The sequence below is a fragment of the Tinamus guttatus genome, unplaced genomic scaffold, assembly GCF_059628265.1.
Source record: "Tinamus guttatus ecotype Peru unplaced genomic scaffold, ASM5962826v1 Tinamus_guttatus_pri_ptg000080l, whole genome shotgun sequence".
In the NCBI taxonomy this organism is placed as follows: domain Eukaryota; kingdom Metazoa; phylum Chordata; class Aves; order Tinamiformes; family Tinamidae; genus Tinamus; species Tinamus guttatus.
The window spans coordinates 1,720,944-1,741,727 of record NW_028288614.1 but is presented as its reverse complement, the minus strand read 5'-3'; the positions used below and the strand labels follow the sequence as shown (position 1 = coordinate 1,741,727).

Sequence of the window (20,784 nt, the reverse complement as noted above, 5' to 3'; positions counted from 1 at the left end):
AATAAGAGGAAAGCTGTTTAATTCAGCAGAGTGACTTTTGTGTGTGAGTGCCAAGGCAGGCACCTATTCCCACATTTACCTATACTGCTGGCAGAAGCATCTGGAGGTGACATTACTGGTTTGATTCAAAACCCATCTCAGGTCCCTAAAATATCCTACCCTTCCTCAGGAGTAGAAAATTGTTGTACTAGTCTCCTCTGTCCCTGGTGGAAATTAGATGTAGGCAGAATGCCAAAGAGGTCCTCCAGCTATGGCTGGTGGAAGATCCTATGGGAGAAGTAGCTAAGTATGCTGGAATTTGGAACAAGTCCGGGCTCGAGTATCATTCTGCTAAAGATGCTTTATCTTGTGAAAACACAGAACTCTACTGACTTGGGGAGCAAGTAAAAATCTACCAGATGAAAGGAACTCTTCGTATCTGCAGATATCTTTTACAAGGCTTTCTTCCTTTTGATCCATTTTTTGCTTCAAATAGAACATGTAGAGAGCAGACTGGTGCATACGATGCTTTTCCACTGTGTCGTTTGGAGACCAAAAGCCACATCAATCAGGAGATTTATGGGTTGTTGGCAATAGATGCTTCATATTCTATTATTACATTTAAGATGATGAAAGAAGAACAACTAACTTTCATGACTATGAAAGCAGGAGGAAAACTGCCTGTGGATAGATCAAGCACGTGCATCATTGGCTAGAAATTAAGGTGTTTGTAACTTCAAATCTTGATTTGAAAAGTTCGAGATAGATAGAAGAAAAATGTCTAAGTAAAAGATATGAAGCAGTTTATAAGATTTTAACTCAGATACACTGAGGAGAATAATTCCAAAGGTAACATTATGATTCATTAACTATCCCTAATTAGGCTCCTAAATTTAAATAGACAGAGTCTCCCCTGGAGGCCTCCAAAGGCATCCACCTTTCACCTTTGACAATATAGGAAATTGAGGAACTGCTCTTAAGGAGGACTCCCTCAGTAGACGCCAACAAGGCGTGCATGAGTTACATGCCCAAGTTAGGAGAACTGGATCTTTTCATAGCTTTTTTTTGCATTCTTGGCATCCAGGAATAGGAGAAAGCAGGTTGAGGTGTTCTGCAGTCCTGTGCAAGGTGAGGAGGAAAGGCTGGGAGGGAGCAGTGTGACTCTCTGCCCTTTGGAGAGTCTCAGTTGGAGATGACCCATAGTGCCTTCATCTCCTGAACCCTCTTCTAGCACATGTAAGGGAGTTCACTGCGAGGAATGATGAGACTGAGCTAATTTTGGTGTGTGGGCTTTGATTCTGAAACAGAAATGCTTTCACTTCTGCTTCTGAAATCACTTCTCTGCAGCTGTAGAAGAAAAGTATGAGCCTGTCCTTTTTTGTGGAAGGCAAACAAGAGGTCATCGGTTATATTTGTATGCCTATTGCACAACCTTTACATAACTAGCTGAGGTCAGAAAAAGCAGGAAAAAGGTGAAACATCCAGTCTGCCTTAGAAGTAGTTTTAGCAGAGCGCTCCACCAGCTTGTATATGTTGTGTCAGACATTATGGCCTGTCCCATTTCCCATCAGCACAAAAACTCGCCAGCAGAAGAGGCAGATTTCTGCTTTGGGCAGCATCTGAAGGGAGGAGCTGGGGAGGAGGGCCCTGGGGCAGTCATGGGGGTGTAGGTGGCTTTGGTTATGACAGGGCTCTTTTCCCAGGCAGCCTCGCTTGATTTCCACATGGAATTGCAGGAAAGTGGACTTACTGTAATTGGCATGAGTCACTTCCATGTTATCAGTGGTTTGGAACCGCTTCCACAGGAAACATGCTTGCAGTAGGTTGAGGAACTCTTTTTTTCATTATTAAATTTTGCATTCAGTTTCAGAATTACAGATTATATCAGTGCTGGGTGAAGAAAAATGAATGAAGGTGGTAGAAATCTGAGCTCTTGTATGTTTGTGTTCATTAAGCCTCGACTCCTGTTTTTGTGGGAGTGAAGATTTATGCATGCCAGTGTTTTCATCAAATTCTTTCTCTGGGACTTATATTTGGCTGAACAAAGTCTCTTCATCTCTCCTGCCGCCTCCTGGAACATTTTGCCTGTAAGCTGTACTTTAATTCTTACTTCCATGGTCTAGGATCTTTAGAGGGAGATTGTGGCTTCCCAGCCACAGGATGATGTGGATGTTCAGTGAACTCAGCCTTTTTTACGGGGATGTCCAGGCCAGCAAACCTCTCTTGGAGGTATTTGAGAGCTGTAGGCTATGATGCTGTCCTGTCAAATAATTAAACAAATACCTGACTGAAGAGCAACGGTGGCATACTGTTGTTAGCAGGCACAGGGTTATTACATGCCTGACTTTTCCTTTGCTCTCTGTGATTATATTGTGATGTTTTGTAGTCTGATTCAGCCAAAATCCATTATTTTAACAGCTATTGTTGAATGATTGTGTAGTGAATTTTGGTTTTATAGCGCATGAAAACACTTTGAGTTCTGTAATCTTAGAAAGTCATACATCTGACATGTGTACTGAAGACTTGCTTTCTTCTAACAGTTCTGAAACACAAGTGATCCCATTTCTGGCTGAATTCTGTTCAAGGCTTGAACAGAAATCTTTAAGAGCTGCCACCACTGAAAACCTGCAGTGGTTTATACTGAGTATTTACTCACTTTCGAGGTTATATTTTACGTAAAAATATATGTTGAGCATCAACAGTGCCTGGCCCCAACCTGCCCGGATAAAAGGCTTCGTTGTAATTCCCGTTGCTGCGAGAATCACGTTTTGTTGAAATTGCTCCCTGCTTTGAGCATTCGCAGTGGGCTTTGCTGAAGGTCCTGGTGTTAATTGCAGCGAGCTGTCAGAGTAAACCTTGTGGCTGGGAATGCACAAGTGAATATCTAGCAGAGGGCTGAAGGATGGCAGCCCCCCTGTCTGCGTGTTTTTGAGCGGGAGCTTTCGTTGTTCTTTCCGCCCCTGGACCGATCTGTTTATACAGTGAAAATGGAGGTCGGGGAATAATTGGGTGCTGGGGGTGGAAGTCTTTAAACATGTTTAGGACTGAACAAGCACCAGGAAATAACAAGTGACGGAATTAGCAAAAAAGAGCAGACGGTTGGCGTGTGCAAGGCTGAAATATAGGGAGCCTGAGTTTGTTTCCTTTCTTTGGCGCAGTTTCCCTCTGGGAGTTTGGACAAATCACTTCGATATTTAAACACTTTCAAAACTCTGTCCAGAAGCCAATTCCCCATCTGTAAAACTTGGGGGCTGTAGAATTCAAATGTTTTGGTGAGGGGAAAAATATATGCACTTAGCCTGAAATGCTCAGCAGTGTAGTGGAGTAGGGTTCCTGAGAAAGAGCAATATTCCACTGCAAAATAACCTCTTGTGGCAAGGAGCTGAATTCCCAGGACTGGAGTGTTTAAAACGAGACAGGTCCAAATAGCAGAAAGCCTACGGGGAACGATCTCGTGTAGCAAAGAGGTGAGGTGTCGGCGGCCGTTTCCGTTCCTTAGCGCTGGGATTGAGAATTTTGCTGCTTGTAGGAACAGTAGCTATTTCTGTTCATCAAGCTTCCATTTTTTGGCCACACAAGAGAGTGCTTGTGTGGAAATCCCCGCAGAAGGAGTCTCTGTCATGTGCAAATAAGGATACTGTCAGCAGCAACAGCGTATGTGCCTTCAAGTTGTCCTGCCAGTTGCTTGCACCCCAATCTGATGGGTCTGCACTGCCAGTGAGACCGCCCTTGGGCTTTGATTTTAGTTTGCCCCTATTTCTGTTGCGAGGAGGCTGACAGCAGCGATGGTGAGTTTGTATTGAGGATTGATGCTATTAATTCAATGCAACGGGTAGAACAAGTCTTGGGTTGGGAACCCATATAAATTGCTACCAGTGTGGGCAGTGGTCCAGACCGATGAGCAGCAGCAGTGGGAGCAGCCCCCTGGCTGCTTTCACAACAGGCACTGAGAGATAATATGAAGATTTTTTAAGGAACGTCGGAGGAATGAACCCGCTGGTCCAGGAGCTTCTTTGCAGGTTTACAACCTAGGACTGCATTGGGCAGATGCCTTAATGTGGGCACAATGATTCCACCATGAGTCCATCCTCACGTGGGGTCAATGTGGTGCCTGTGTTAGACCCTTCCATGGGCAACCTGGGCATGGTTTGCAGTCTGGAAAGTTGCTTCTCCATCTGTGCAGCTCTGAGAACTTCATCACTGGGATAAGTGTCCGAGTGTCGATGCTTCTTGTTGTCCTCTAAGAACCTGGAGGTACCCAGAGGTCTCCAAAGCAACTCACTTCTCCTCTTCCTAAAATTCCTGAATTTCTCAGGTGCATTTTAAGGCTCAGGGCTCCTGCCTGTCAGACATGTTAGCATTTTGATTGAAGACCCTATTTCTTCCCCTCCTGTCCATATATATCACTCCTTTAGTTGGCTGGGTTGCTTTAGCCTTCATCCTGCTTGATTGAATGGAGCAGGCTAAGTGCCAACCATTCTCTGCCAGGGTTTCTTTGCTTAATGCTGAGATAAGTCTAAAATCCTAGGTACTTGTTTTTCTGTTGGGTTTGGCCATAAATAACTCTTCTTGACACCTTGCTTCAGTTCATGCTATGCTTTATGCTAGATGCACGCCTCCGTGGGGAATTTAAGGAGGGTATTTGGGGGATTTCAAAGTAACCAAATGTTTAATCTTTCTTGTGGAGTTGGCTGCCACACAGAAGCTAACTGGAAACTGTGAGGTGTTTTGCACTTGAAAAATCCTTTCCATTTTAGTGTCTTCTAAATCAAACTGTATAAGCTATGTGTTAGTTAAGCACCATATAAACTAGAGAAAGGACAGACTTGCTGCATTCAGTCACTCCAGTTACCCTTTTGCCAAGATAAGTCTTTTTCCTGCAATATGTCCCCAAGATATTTATGAAGTCTGTAGAGAAAAATGGTCCCTTAAAACTAAAAACTAAAAAGTCCAAGATGCAAGTGCTGTGGGCATCCTGTGTCACACTGAGAAAGTCGCTTCCAGGATTTTACAAGGGTTTAGTTACAAAAATGAGGACAGTGACCTCTCAGAATTTTTAAGATATTGCCTATCTGCCTACTTTTGAGACACTCTCTCTGAAGCCGTGTGCATTTTATAATGGTTTGGTTGAAGACGGCGTGAAGGCAGATGGATATGTGTGTTTGGGATGCCTTTCAGGTCCCCGACCTGAGATGTAGCAAAGGGGGCTTTATTTTCTGTGGATGCTGAGCCTTTTGTCCTCTGAATATTGGCTCCCTTTAGGATGCCTCAAGTCCAGCACCCAAAACAAAAGTTTGCTCACTGCCTCGTTTATAGGATGAGCCACTTGCTATCCATCTCCTCTCCAGGCTCTCTGATATTTCTCCAGTGCAGGTATCCCCCTTGCTTGTTTAGTTTCTAGCAGGGGCTGTATTTCTTTTACTGCCTTCCCATTGAGGAATAGCTGCCAAACCAGGTTCCACTGGAAACTGCCAAGCCAGCTCTTTGATATTCAGGAGTGTAGGATTTTTGTGCCTGTTTCCTGACCTAGCACGACTCTGCTAACGGTGCGAGAACGTCAATGCTGCTCTCTTGGCAGCCTCCTATAGAAGGTCAGTCCGTAAATATAGCTGCATTCACGTTGTCTCCGCACAGACAGCAAGTCAAACACAGTGTAAACAAGGTGGTTGGATCTCTTCCCCTACCAGCACTTTCTGTAGCTGCGTGAGGGAGATTTAATGGGTGTGATTAAATCTCATGCTCCGGCTTGACAGCTGAGTAGCTGCAGGGGGGCAGGAAGGAATTTCCTCTGTGTTCCAGGGCTGCACACTCTCCAAGTCCTCCTTCATGCTCATGCCAAGGACCTGAAAATGCTTCATGTCTTTAATTGTGCTTCAGCACATCCCTGTGAAGAGCAGAGATGAGGAAGAGTCTGCTCTGCAATGTAACGGTGGGGAAACTGAGGCACGAGGATGTAGAAGATGCAGTTGCCCTGAGACCTGAGGAAAAAAGGAGAGCTGACCAGTCCAGCAATGCTCTGTTGGGGCTTTTGGGTGTCTTGTGAATGCGTGCCTAGTTTTCAGCCGTCTGTACCTTTAACACAAGGTTAACACAATAAATGTAATCTTAATAATGTATCCTTAATATCCTTTTATGTATTATATATTAGTGTGCAGTCAGTGGAGGAACAAACAGCTTGCCCCTCTGCAAATTTTAATTTCTTTATTTTGTCTTTCGTTGCTCTGTTCCTCTAATATCCAAGCAGAATGGCAGGTATATGTGGTTTCTCTCTTTGCATGGAAAAAAACTTGGCTCTGAAATAACCTCAGGTGTTGGCCACTGCAGAAGCTAAGAACTGGTTCAGCTCAGTAGATGACATGGTACTTTGTCCCTGGAGGGCAAAAATGGTGATTTTTAATATGTGGATTCACCTTCAGTGGGTGTATATTGAGGTAGCTGCACTGTCTTTGATTGCATTACCAAGACGTACAGATGAAGAGCTGGCCTTGCAACATGAACCAGGGGAAACAGTCTTCCTAAGGCATGCTTTGGTCCAAAGAAGAGACTCCTATGGAACTTCCTGGCCAGCCTTCCACCACGTTAAGGGTAGAGGTGTCTAGCTGAAGCACTCTGAAACTGAGGTCTAAGGCCAAAGACTGGCTTGCTCGGCATTTCAGTGCCTGAGCTGGGTGTCTAAAATAAGCTGTCTGAATCTGACCCTTAGTCTAGTCTGAAAGCTTAATTATAAATAAACAATGTCTTAATCATTTTATAGTTTCTAGTGTTGTCTCACTGCATCTCTCTGTGCTGGCATTTGCAGAGCATTCATCATGGTGGTAAATGAGTGTCTGTTTGGTCTGCAAATGGCATAATTAAGTATCAGCAGAGCCCGTAGTATAATGTGATAATTTTCATCCTGACCAGCTGAAATAACTCACTCTAACAACTGTGTTCTCCCTGCTCCTTTCTTTCAGTTCCCAAGAAGCTTCTGCATGAAACCCAGCCAAGACCAACCAATTACCGAGGGTTTCAGAAGCCACATTTCCCACTGCGGCCGCGGGCGTTTGATCCCAACGTTATAGGGGACGGCGTGTTCCTCTCTGATGTCTCTCCTTCCAACATAGGGCGTGCTCTCCCAGGTAGCTATGACTATTGTGGTGTTGGCCCAAACCTGAGTGTGATGTGGTAACCTTTCCCCCCCGTCTTCCCTTATTGGCATCCTTATTGTGTTCCTGCATTGTTCCCAAACCCCATCCATTTTGCAGTCAGAAGCAGAGGTTTCAAGGCATGACCACCAACTGACTAAAGTGAATGGTGAGACTTGTGCTAGTCTCAGTCACAGACATGCATGTCAAAACTCATCAGGCCCATCTAATACAGTGGCAAACAAAAACGGGGGCAGAGAGAACAGGAGATCAGTATCATAGGGGACAGAGAAGTTTCCAGCTGAGCTTTGAAATATGATGCTATTTCCATAAAATGCAAATTCAAGAGATATGAATGGAGACGAATCTTGGCTCTCTAGGGATAGGTGAGTAGGAGGAAGAGGTGGTGAATGTTAATGAAAAGCACAGGTAAGCATGTATTGGGCAGGCTGGGTATTTTTGCATTGCTTTTCCCAACAGTCAAGAAGAGGGTATATGATATTAATCCTCAAATTTCTGTCCTATGCCCTCAGAAATTCAACTCATGGGAAGGGAGGAGCAGAGCTACTAAGACTCTGTCTACACTCTGGGCAAAGTCAACCTACAGCCTGAATAATCAATCCATAAATAACTGAGAGCAATAACAGAATTGTCATCTTGAAGGCTTCACTGAAAAATTGTCAGGAAAAAGAAATATGGGTCAACCTGAAATAAATTTTGTGATCCCGGTAGTTCTTTTAAGCAAGATAAAACTACTGGACTCATTTTCATTAAGATTCATCTCACTTCTACACTCATTTCACTTCTAGAAATGACACCTTTTGTTTAGTTTTCACATTGTTTATCCATTAATTTTTAAAATATGCACCACTTTTCAAACAAAGATGTCATTTTGAAATTAAAAGCTAAAAAGTGTTTTGAAAGTAGCAAAAGGAAATATTTGGACATTTCTGAGACCCCCCCCCCCTTGCCCTTTTTTTTTTTTTTTTAACTGCTAGAGTCTGTCTGATTGCATAATATTTTCTCTTATGCTAGTACTGCATTGGTAGAAAATTGTACTGCTAGCTGAAACAATTTTGCTCAGCTTTGGTGTAAAATCACAGAAAAGGTGGAGGTGGCGAAAAGAAAATCAATAGTAGGTGAGCTTGTTAAGCAGCTATAGAGTCTTCAAAGCTAGCAAGGGGAAAAGGAGATGTCTTTTTGTATGATCCTGGAATGAATGGCAAACCAGGGAACTATACGGCAGAGCAACACATGCTCCCTCGGATTTTTTGTTTGTTTGTTTTTTCCCTCCTGCATAGCTCCTGTCATTTTCTGCCTTCCCTGTCTGTGCTTGTACAGCCCTACAGCTTACAAACCAGTTCTGTGGTTTTGTGGTGCTCTTTGCTGGATTATAGTGTGTGCAGGGGAGTATTCATGTATTCATTTAGAAACTTGTTTGATCACATCTGTCCTTTGGACGAGTCAGAGGAAAAAAAAAAGGAAAAAAAGAGATTTTCTTACATCTCACATAAGAGAAGTTATGCCTTGCTCCCTGAAAGACACCATTATTGCACAGCCTGGTTTGCACTGGATGGTCAGATCCTTGCAGAAGTGGCCTCCCTCTGAGTCTACCTGGCTGATCTAGCACCTGCACTTAGATGTCACACAAAGCAACTGCATCAAGCTCTGAGCGTTTGCTGCAGGGAAAGCTGAATCTAGGACCTGTCAATAAGGGCCAAATCTTTATGTCAAAGATGCCCCTTATTGACATCTGAGCTTGAGATGCTCTGAAGTATCCAAAGCATCTGCAAGAGCCTGGCAGATACGAGCTAGGATCTCTGAAAGACATCGCTCTTTCTGGTAGAGGCCAGGTGGGCAGAGCATCTCAAATGGCAGTAGACACTCCTGTGGGCAGCTGAATTCAATTTATGATATCTGCCAGCTTTCGTGAGAGCTTCGATGTGTACCCAGCTACAGATACCAACACCCAGACACATTCATTTAGGAATGCCAACTACAAAGTAACATCTAATCTGTGTTGTCTGTAGCAACTGTGCAGACAATGTCGTTGTACCTGTGTTGCATGTTGGCTAGAGGTTTGGTGATCAGAAGAACCTTCTCAGGACGTGTCTACAATGGCAGTGCTACATGGTGCCCAGCTGCCTGGTTGACTAAGCTAGCTCTGCTGGAGCTACCCAGCCCTCCTGTGAGGCCAGCCTTATTAAGTTGATTCAGAGCCTGCATAAGTCTAATATGACTATTTTGCATTCAAGACTCAGGCTAGTGCCTCCTGATGGTCCCATACTATGCCCCGCAGGTGTAACAGCCCACTCTGAGCTTGGGGCTCACTGTTGCACTTTAGGACTGTCATTTTTAGGACTATCAGTACGCAGTAAGCCCCTAGCCTTCATTTCTACCAGTGGTCAACTAACCAAACCCTGAAAGCAAGGTGCAGCCTGGACCCTTTCTAATGCTGACCCTGCCCATGTTGTTCTTCCAGAATGTATCTACCAAATCCTTTCTCCAAAATGCATATGTAAGGATAGGAAAGGGGATCTGAAAAAAAATAGTGGCAATCCTAAAATAACTTTGCAAAGGACTATATCTTAATAACTTTGCGAAGGACTATATAAATTTGCAAAGGACTCTATCTTAATGTCATCGCATAGAAGGGAGCAGCATAATTAGTAGCATGGCTCAGACTGTACCATGATTTTTAGGTTCAGTGTAGATGTTCCCTGAGTTAAAGAAATTGCTTTGTTCTTATCAAACTGTCCTGTGCAAGTGCTCAGTCCTTAAAAGTGAGAGTAAGTGGTGTGATAAATCATAACCTTTTTATTCTCAGTTGACATTTTTATCTGATTGCACTGCCATTGCCATTTCAGAAGAGAGGAAATTAAATCACAGAAAATTTACAGCTGTTCTAGCAAAGGTGAGAGGTTTGCACTGATGGCAGTATCCCACTTTTTAGAAATGCCAAGCTTCTCTGCTTCCAGGGATTTCTCTCCAGGAACAGTGGTAGAGAAAAATCAAGGCGCTTGTACAGACATGGATTTATTGGGCAGTGAGAATAAGGAGCAGATTAGAGGACATACTATGTTCCTGGTGCCTGCATACGAATAAAAGTTTTTCCAAGCCTCATTATTGATTTCCTGAGGAATGTGCCTTTGTCCTCCTGTGCCCCGGTGCCTCCCCTTGTAAAACTGCTTTGCAGCAATCTCCATGCTCCTAACCTCTCAGGTTCTGTGGACATTTCTCCCTTTTGGATCTGCCGCCGAGTCATCCACCCCAGAAAGCTTTCCTTGGGGGCTGGTTACAAACACCTGGGTGCCTTGTAATGTGTGGCTTTCCCAAGGCCACGCGGCTCTTGGGTGGCAGCCGCAGGACAGCGCCCGCGTCGCCTGGGGCTAACGTCTGCGGTAGCACCTGGACATCCATCACCGCCGCTGGCACCGCCGCGCGCGCGTTCCCGCACTGCAGCCCTCTCCATCCAGTTTTACCTGTTCTCTTTGACACCCCTGAATGCCTGTTACTCGTTTCCAGGGGTTGAGCCGCTTCCTGGCACGCATGAAGCTGAACGTGGCGGCTCGCTGTGCCGGGCTTGCGGGAGAGCAGGCGGGCCGGGCAGCCAGAGAGCACAGGCGTCCCCAAGGTGCCTCTGTCTCTCGTATGAGACGGACCTGACAGTTTCCTGAATTTAATACTTGCAGATAAGTGGGAGCCAGGTGCAATTCTGTGATTTTTACGGTGCTTTGCTTTTTGGCCAGAAGCAGATCCCAGGGAAGGAAGCTGGAAAATGTGTAATAGCTGCAGTGAAACAATCACATGGATGATGGATCTGGATCCTGGGCACCGATTTTTTTGTGTGTGTTTAAAACAATTAGTTTTTTGTGGGTAGTGGGGGTGTCTGCCAGCAGAGCAAGGTGCAGGGAGTACTCAGCAGCGAGCTGATAAGGTCTGAAAGGGTCTCTTTGAGCCTCCTGGAATTAGCTGCCTTCTCAGCTCCAGTCTTTGACAAATAAAATCAAATCATTAACTCGTGCTCACCTCTCCGAAGGGGATATGGTGTCTGGGTGAAACACAATGCGAGCGGGCTCTGAAGGAAGTCATAAACCCAGATCCACCCTTCCCTGCGAGGGCTGGAGAGAAAGCAGCTCTGTTTGCCAGGTGTGCATGGATCGCTGCAGAGGTGGTGAAACACCGGCCCGGGGTTGCCGATTCTGCTTGTGCTTTCCGAGCCGGTGTGCCGAGTTATTACAAGCTTTGCTGAACTCACCGTTGATAAAAGCTCCTTTGATTTACATAAGAGAAAAGAAACCTGATTATATATTTGCTGTACTGTAGGTGGGTGTGTCTAAGTGGTGACATGAAAGAGCTGGAGACGGGGGGAGAGAAGATGCTGTCTGGATACAAACACTGCATGTGTTCAGCTCCAATTCAGAAAAATTCGTTGCCAAAGAGGGGGAATCTGGGTGGCTTTTTGCTGCGCAGATGCTGATAGGGCAGCACAGGGCTAGGGCACGTGCCTCATTCCTCATCCCTTCTCCGCTCCAAAGCAGAGAAGAAGAAAGGGAGATCGGCCTCCTTCTACCCTCCAGAGCTCACCCCGTCCCTGCTTCCCGTGGATGAGACACAACCGCCAGCGCTCAACGGCAGCATGGAGCCCGTGGGCGTCAGCACGGAGATGGCACTGCTCAGCAACATCCTCGCAGCCTACTCCTTCATCACAGGTAGGTCTGGTGGCTGCAGCCCCCCTGGCTCTCACAAGCTCTGCAGACCCTCCGTTGGGTCTACACGTCAGCCTCACCTAGGACTCAATTTGCCGTCGGGAACTGTTTGTGTTTTTTCATTTGTCTCTCAAGCAACATCTGCCTTGGAAGACCTGACCGGAGCAGCTCTGGTCGATAGGATACAGCAGGGTTTACTGTGCGCTGCTTTTCCCTGGACTTGTTCTTGTATAAAGTTAAATAGAGTGTAATCTTACATGTGGTATTATTCCTAATGCTCCTTTTTCCTGGAAATCAAAGGCTGGCTCATTAGAGAGGCAAGCTTGTTGTCCTGTAATTTGGAAAATGAGTAGCATTACTCTGTTTAAGAGAACTTGGCTTATCTTCAGTAGAAGTGTGAAGATGAAGTAACTGGAGAGTCTGCTTAATTGTATATTTAAATCTATTTTGGAGTAAGATTTCCTGGGATCACAGTTTATCTTTCACCCACATGTGCCTTTCAAGTAGCAGAGGAGCTGTCTTCTATTTAAATTTGCTTTAAAAAGGTTGCTTTTGACATAAAGATTCTGCCCCTTATTCAGTGCTTGGGGTCAGTGCCGCTGGTAGCAAGAAGCCCAGCAGAGACAGATGATGTGCAGTGATTTCCCACCTGCAATTACATTAGGGACCTTGTCACCAGTAGGGATTGCCGATAAGAGTTGGAAGAGCCTACCCTAAGGAAAGAGAAGTGCAGGCTAAGTAGCAGTAGCTGTACTAATTCAGCAGATTTAGGCCAATCTCTGCTGCTTAACTGAGAAGGAGGGTCCTACTTTCTCTGTAACTAGTCTCCAAAGGCAAGAAATGCTGTTTGTAGTCACTTTTTTTTATGGAATTGAAAGCTGTTCTTCATTTGTTTAATGAAATATTTGCATGCACCTTTCCAGTAATATTAATATTTTACTCTTCCATTCCATGCTGCAAATAATTGTGTATACTGCAGTAAGTCTGCTAGCACCACACTAATTAAATTAGGAGATTCTGTTGCATTGGGGTCGATATAACTAAAGCTCCTGTACTTGTGAGCCACAGTGCCATTTGGTTTGCTTGTTCATTAAATACTAATGAATTCTTGATGTCAGGCACATGCACTTGCTCAGATTACTGCCATGGTACTGCAGACAAGCATTTAGATTTGAAACCACCCACTGCATTTTGGCAGTGGTCAGTAGTTAGAAAGAACATTCCAAAACCTTTAGAGGAGGTTCCCTCTGAAAAATCCTATAATGATGAACCCAAGGTTCTGCCTCTGCACATGTCTAATGATGGCATGAAGACCTGGCTTTTTGTGTCACCTTCAAGAAGCAGACAGCTTTAATGGAAGTAATGTTCTTCACAAATGCTCTTCACAAATGATGGTCATATATTTTTGTTGCAAGCGCTTCTGGAAAAACATTTTGAATCAATCTTCTGTCATATTTTCCCCTCTCTTATCTGCAACTGCTATTTTTGACATCTTAATTCCCAAGCTTGCAATAAAATAAAATGCTGTAAACATTATTTTTCAGTACAGTAATAGGTAGCAGAAGATTGCAGGAGAAATTGTAGGGACAGTTGGGACTGATACTCAGGACTGCTGACTGTGCCCCATGGACTTTGCTTCTGTCTATCACAGTAGCAGTCTTTGACCCTTTATTTGTTTGGTAGGGCACAAAGGCCTCGATTCATCCCCTTTACAAGGCGTCAGTCTTGGCAGGAGACTCTAGATTTTACTGCGACACAAATAATAAATAATGACAGCTTTAACTGTGCTGTTGGTGTGGGATTTGCTTGCCCTTTCACCGTGTGGTCTCCCAGCGGTGTGTTGAGATCTTCTGGATGTCAAATAGGTAAAGCTCAGATATCACAACCTTAATAGCCAGTGATTAGTTGAGAACCTTGTTGTTAGTGTTTTCCAGTGGACTGGAGCATGACTTTTAGATGAATTTTAGTTTCAATGACATATATGTTACATTTGTTTCTTATTACAAAAAATAATGGCTGCCTCAGGGATTGAAAGAACAGATGCCCTAAAACATCTTTATCTGCTATGTGTAATTTAGCCTTCAGCTTTTAATGGAGAGGATGGATTTGGCATGGCTTATTTTGTTATATGTGCATGTGAAGAGGGTTTAGATGATGTGTTCAAAGACAAGCTGTGTCACAGGGCACAAATATCATCTGCATAAAACTAGAGCACTGCAAAGCTCTCGCCCATCCTCTTGCAGATTTTGAGCAATCAAACACTCGGAAATTTTTGTGTTTGTCTGAATTTGGGGCTCTGAAGGCAGCTTAAGCCACAGCAGCTGCTGATGTCCACAGTGAAGCTGTTCTGGTGGCTCAGGAGAGTCAGGGCTTGGGACGACCAGGGAGGGTGGGTTCACACATCTTCTCACTGCTCCTGGCCACAGCCTCTGTGCCAAAGGGAAACATTAGTGCAAAGGCTTCTCTGTCTCCCAGCACCAGAAAGTCCCTGAAGTCAAAGTTGGATACTGAAACCACTGTATTCAGGATTTCCCTGTGCTGGGGAGTTGGCTCAAAACAGCAGTGTGCAGGAGAAATTTGTAAGCAGGCAAAGGCAATATGTAAAGATGTATTTTTCTATGTGGGCAGAGGATACCGTCTGCCCTCAGACCACTCCAGGAAAAGGAAGTTACAGGCACTTGGTATTCCATGGGTCGAGGGCACCCTTGAAATGACGATCCACTCTCCTCTTCCTTATGCCTCCAGACTGTGGGGTGCCTCTCAGTCTATGGAGAACATCCAGAAACCAATCTCTTTCATTCTTGTGAGCATTACGTCTCAAAACAAGAGGTTTGGGTGGGCAGCAGAAGGTAAAGAGCCTGCAGGCATTTATCCCTTGCACTGTTAGCACGTGTAGGGTCTTGCAGCACACTGAGTGGAGAAGGAGCTACATTAGAGAGAGACTTCATGCTTATTTCCATCATCTGTTTGGCTGAAATCTCCATATAAAAGTTGGGAATGTTTCTGTTGACAACCAAGGAGTGAAAAAATCACAGCCCAACAGGAAGCAAAGCCTCTTTGCAGCAGTGTAGTCTTTCACCAGCAAATTTGTAAGTAGCTGGTGTTGTAGTTAGGAGTATTAAAGCCAGCTATTTGTTAGTCTTTTCACAGCTTTCAGAACCTTGAAAACAGTGTTTATTCAGAAATAATGAAAAGTATGTCAATGGGGAACGAATTTATCAGGTGAGGGGACCAAACAGAGAAGTCTGATTTAGGGCTCAGTCCTACAGAGGACTCAGGGATGCCCTGAATTTGAAAGTTATGATCCTTATAGAATTAAGTTTTTAACTATATGCAGTCTTTGCCTGTAAACCTCAAGCCTGCTTTTTACCTAGGGACCTAATCCAAAGCCTTTCTGGTGGTTTGGAAAAACTCTGTTGATCTCAGTCAAGAGGCACAATGAACCAGCAAGAACAGAACTGTGCCTTGTGTTTGTATCAATACTAAGCAGCCAAGTCATATCAGAGCATTTCTAATGCCTTCCTTTGGACAGAGGGACCTACTCCAGTTCTGTTATTGCATTCACGCTAAAAGAGTAGGAAGACAATCTCCATGAATCTCTGTTATCCTCCCCAAATCAAAGATAGGCTGCCAAGCTATTAACAAGGGGCTTCCAAAGAACAACCCAGGGGGACCTCATTCCAGTTTTCAGACTGCTTGGTCTGAGCCTTATTAATAAGGGGCTCCTGGAGAGCTTCCTCTATTCTACCAGGGGATTTCAGCAGCCTCTGGGGCTAAGTGTAAAATCTCTAGAAGAGATTGTTCCTACTGTTTGTCTGGCTATGCTTAATGCTGAACCTTTTACTGAGGCCCTCTGAAATTCCCCTCCCCACTGAGGTTTCTGAATGTATGAAGCCATCACAGGAAGCTAGCCTCGTTAATGCCTAGATTGGTTTTTATTTATTGAAACAATTTATTATAATAGCAATAACAACCTTGGCCTGGGGCATTTCCTGGGGAATTAATGGCAGTCTGGGCCGATGCTCCCAGCAGATTGTTAGCCCTCAGGAAACAGGCACCGTAATTGCTGCTGCTTTGGTTGGGAAAACAAAATAAAATGTGTTTCTAATTTTGGGGCAGTTTGAATGCCTAGAAAGTGGTAGCTTTTGTATAAAGGGTTATAAAAAAACATATATCTTTTGTGTGCATGGATTAAATGCAGGCTTGAATCAGTGACATTTTCATGAGTGATCTTGGTCCAGAAAGAAAAATACCAAGGAGAAAGGTAACCCCAGCTAAAGAGATAGACAGCAGTTTGATTCTGCTAAAAGTTTAGCTCTGAGTTGTCATCCACAACAGTGGGGGGAAAAAAAGCTATACTGGTGAAAACCTATGTGTTAAAGGGTGCAATAGTGTACACATATGCATGCATATCAAAACTATGTTAACTCCTTCTACTGATATACATATTCCTTTAAAGAGTATTTCCCAATGTAACAAGTGTTTTGAGGTGCTTTCATGTCTGAAACACCATCAAGTTTTTGGAAGATGCTTGGCATTTGTTTTCTAAAGAGAAGGCCTCTTTTTTGGTCTTTACAAGTAGGAGATGTGGTGGAGGAGTCTCGCTAAACCACTAATCAGATGTCAAAATCCCAAATTCAGGTTGTTGCTGACTTGGCTACTTCAAGCGAGAAAAAACAGAGCCACTGATTTTTAGCTTAAGTTGCTCTTTCGGTTGCGCAGAGAGATGTTGCTCTGCGAGTAGGTTGTATGTAAGATAAATGCCAAGACTGCGGTTGAACGTAGGGTTACAGCTCGGTGAAAAAGGCCAGGCAGTGTCTCAGATGTTGACAGAGTAGCTGTAGGAGCTCATAAATGCCAGTAGAGCCCAAAGATTCAATTACAGCCGTCTCACTGAGCGAAAGACTCTGGATACAGACACAAGCTGGTTATGAAAAATGTTTGCTTAACTAGCAATTGAGCTGCAGCTTGCTCATGCGCTGCGTACAGTGACAGGGAAAAGTGAATGTGCAGGACGGGAAAAGGGAGACATGGACAAAAATGGGGGAAGAGAAACCACATGTGCCTGTGTCTCAGGCTCCAGTCTCTCTCTCTTTTTTTTTTTTTTTATGAGTTGCTTTACAAGAGTGAGGAGTGGAACTAACACAAGCAAATCAAGCCCATGTGTGTGCAGGAATGTGGTGCTCAGAAAAGTGCCTGGCATCCCAGTCAGGCGAGAGGAGACACCCTGGACTGAGTGTCTTCAATGGCAAATAGACCAGTCCCACTAGTTTGCTGTTCCCATTTTGGGTGTCCTTGGAGCCTTTCTTTACACCAATTTGTAAAGAAAGCTCTGCAATTAGTGCCCTGGTTTATATTGCGCCTGGTGGTAAAAACAGTATCAGGGATGCTTCCAATTTTCCTGGAGTTTCTGAATCTCTGGAATTGAGATCACTCTGTTTGCATAGGACCAGATACAGTGTCTTTGGTACTGCATTTTGGCTGAAGTTTTCAAAAAGGTTCAGTGCCCTGCATGCAGCATTGTCCTTAATTTCTGTGGATCCAGGATTTTAGTCAGCTAGACTTTTGCAAGAGCTCTTGGCACAACCATCACGCCATCCTCATTCCTTCTCTTCTCCTTTACTTTTGGCTATTTGCTGGCTCTTTCTTGTTGAAACATTTTAACTTAAAGCCTTAGCCTCACTTCCCTTTCCAGCTACTGCTTCATTTCTTTTCTCTTTTTTAAGGGCTTGTTGAACACATCAGCTGCAGTTCTCTACTCCCTCTTTTGTAGTCCCTCTTTAGGCTTTTGTTTTTTTAACTTATACCCTCTGATCTAACCCCTTAAGGGACAGTCTCATGTTTGCTTAACCAGATTTGAGACTTGCACAGCATCTCCCTTGCCTTTGGCCTGTCGGTCACCTCTTAGATCCCATTGGATAGAGAGAATGTGCAGAGCAAAAAAGGAACCGCCTGTGACTGTGCCACAAGCATCTCCAGGTAGTTACCTTCTCAGAGCCTTGAACCGTGCACACAGATCAGTGTTCGCTTCTGACCACAGAAGTGTAGAATAATTTATGCCTGAAAGGGCCTCTGAGGTCACCTGGTCCCACTCTCCAATCAGAACAGAACTAACTTCAGTTTTAGAGCCAACTTTTAAGGTAGAGGAGGTTGCTTAATGTCATATCCTGCTGAGTTTTTAATATATTCAGATAGTTCCCAGTTCATTTTCTGCAAACTTCCCTTTAAGGGTACCAGCCAGAGGAGGCAAGTTCTATAACACAGTAGAGAAAGTAAAAGAAGAGTGGAGTTATTTAGTCACATGGATCTTTCTCAGCTTGTTCTCAGCTGCTGGGAACTCTTATGGGTCCATCACCAAGCTCGAGGGTACTGGACACATCTGAGGAACCAGACCCAATCTTGACTTCCTTTCAGGACTTCCACCAGACACAGTGGAGTGCAGAGAGCCTTGGCACTTGTACTTGATTCATCTTCTCCCTTTTGGTGTAACTATAACCGTGGAATGTGCTGAGATGCTTCAGCCCAGGGAAATTGTTTATCATAATTACTTTTCTGAGAAGTCCAATGAACCAAAAAAGCAGGACAGCAAATAAACAAGATGACCTAGTTTAAAAGGAATTGTGGATCCTTTGGAGTCTTGTTATATCACCTCTGAAATGTTGTTGTGCAGGATCCATCCTGTTAGTGTACTAACTCCAGCTATGCTTGCGTAGTGCAGATATACATTTTGGTGGTCTGGGCAGAAAGCCAGCTCACTTGCCTAGATAAGCAAATCAAACCTATGAATAAATAATATGCAATTTTCCATGCTGCAAGGCTTGCCATTTCGCTTGGCGACATCTGAGAGAGTGCATAAAGCTTTATAATCGTCTTCACTCCTTGTACAATGGTAATGGATGTGGCAGAAAGGTGCACTTAGCTGTTGCTGAGTGTACAGCATCCTCATCTCAATCCTGCTTGCACCGCCGCAGAAATCAGCATTTAATTCTGTGGGCTGCTCCTTTCCATTCTAGACAACCCTAAGACATAACTGCTGCTAGTCCACACTCCACATGAGGGTAAATGACTTGGCAGCAAATCCACTCTCTGATTTCCCTGGAGAGAGCAATGGAAGGCTTGGAAGCAGAAGGAACCATTAGAAACTCTCCAGAGGGCTTTGCAGGTACTTGCACAGGGAACCTGCGTGTGCTTTGAGGGATTTTTGCCTCTGATAATCGTTTTCTCTCCCCTTGCAGAGAACCCGGAGCGCGCTGCTCTGTATTTCGTCTCTGGCGTGTGCATTGGACTCGTCCTGACGCTGCTCGCCTTGGTGCTCCGCGTGTCCTGCCGGACGGACTGCAAACGCTCCCCCGCCAAAAAGCCCCCGCGGGAGCGGGAGAGCGACAGCGACAGCAGCGACAGCGACGATGACTCGGACACCACGTCGGACCTGTCGGCCCGCAGGCACCGCCGGTTCGAGAGGACTTTGAACATGAACGTCTTCACTTCGGCCGAGGAGCTGGAGCGAGCGCAGCGGCTGGAGGAGCGGGAGCGCATCATCCGGGAGATCTGGATGAACGGCCAGCCGGACATCCCTGGGACCAGGAGCCTGAACCGCTACTACTAAGTGCTGGGGACTCCCAACCGTCCAGCTCTGCGCCCGGGGTCCTCCACGTGCGATACGGAGCGGAGGGAGGAGAGGAGCAGTGTGTGGGTGTCCCCCTCTTTCCTTTCAGGAGCGCTGCGCAGTGCCGTATGGATGGACAGCAATAAAGCATTCCCTTTCTCCTCTTCCTTGACGTTGCTATCGCTCCTCTTCGCGGAGACTCTCTGGTTGCAGCAGAGGTGGTCGCCAGCTTTGTTTCTTGGTGGTAGGCAGGAAGGTGACATTTATGTCCTCCCACGTGGGGCTTTGAGTCTGGCGTGCTGCGGTACAATTGCTCCTCTCGTGGATGGGGAGAGAAGTCAGCCAGGTTTTGGTTCTGATTCGGGATTTTTTTGGTCTCCTTTTCCTGAGGATTTTGGGAGCAAAACTTCAGGTCTGGAAAATGATTTGGCAAGGGAGAGGGAGGTACATCCTGACCAACTGTCTTGTGACTTCAGAAGCCATGAGATATTAACCTAATTAAAACCCAACAGCAAATATGACTTGTTAAAAAATGGGGAATTTGTTAAGAACTGGGCTGGGGAGGGAGGGAAGTGGGAGAGGGGATTCCTCCATCGTGAAATCATCTCGGTGCTTGGATGTTTGCCATAGTGTATGCAGTTATTTATGGCTGTCTTTTCATCTTCCTTTTCAATGGGAGCATTTTTTTTTACTGACACCTCAGGGATAAAATCCTTTTTTTTTGTTTTATTTTTTTTGAGTCCGTTCTCCCTGCTGGCCCCTGTCAAACAACCCACCTCCAACAGTGAAATTATGGTAATATAAGAGATGTGTCAGTGATTGGTGAGATGTTAACAACCTCAAAGAGGTTGAAAAGGGTTTTCTTTTGTTTGTTTTGTTCTAAATATATATATATATATATATATTTGAAGATGCTGCACAGGACTGTGCCTTATTCTTTTGTTGTTAAACTACATTTTTCCTATAAATAGCAATGCACAATGTTTTATATATTTTATTAAAAAATAATTAAAAAAGGTTTACGTTTACCAGAGGAAAATGGAGACAGAAGAAGATGCATATGACAGCAGAATGGGAAATAAATGCTAAATAAACTCTGGTTTGCTTCTACACACTTGAATTTGCATCCTCACTTTTGACATAGGTGTTGCTTGAGGGAAGTGCTTCGGAGCAGTAATGCACCTCTGCAGAGCCTGGAGGCACTTTTTCCTCTGGCCTCAACCCATTAGTCTACTTCTGCGGTGCACATGGGCAGGAGCAGCTGAGGGATGAAGTGGTTCTCACAGGGACATCCCAAAGCCAGCAGGGGCAAGGGGAAGTGCCCCAGGGACTTCATGATGCTTTGAGTTTGCCTGTCCCAAGTCTA

General features: G+C 44.8%; 1 protein-coding gene across 2 annotated transcripts in view; it reads left to right on the top strand.

Annotated features, from left to right (window-relative positions):
• Positions 1-20,528, top strand: part of EVA1A (eva-1 homolog A, regulator of programmed cell death) — a 186,281-nt gene extending 165,753 nt beyond the window's left edge. For both annotated transcript variants that reach the window (XM_088520115.1, XM_088520116.1), the window contains 3 exons: positions 6,933-7,097; positions 11,642-11,815; positions 19,048-20,528. In XM_088520115.1, coding sequence (XP_088376241.1) covers positions 6,933-7,097; positions 11,642-11,815; positions 19,048-19,418 — 710 coding nt within the window. In that variant the 3' untranslated portion in view covers positions 19,419-20,528. The remainder of the gene's footprint in view (positions 1-6,932; positions 7,098-11,641; positions 11,816-19,047) is intronic.
• The last annotated feature ends 256 nt before the right edge of the window (positions 20,529-20,784 follow it).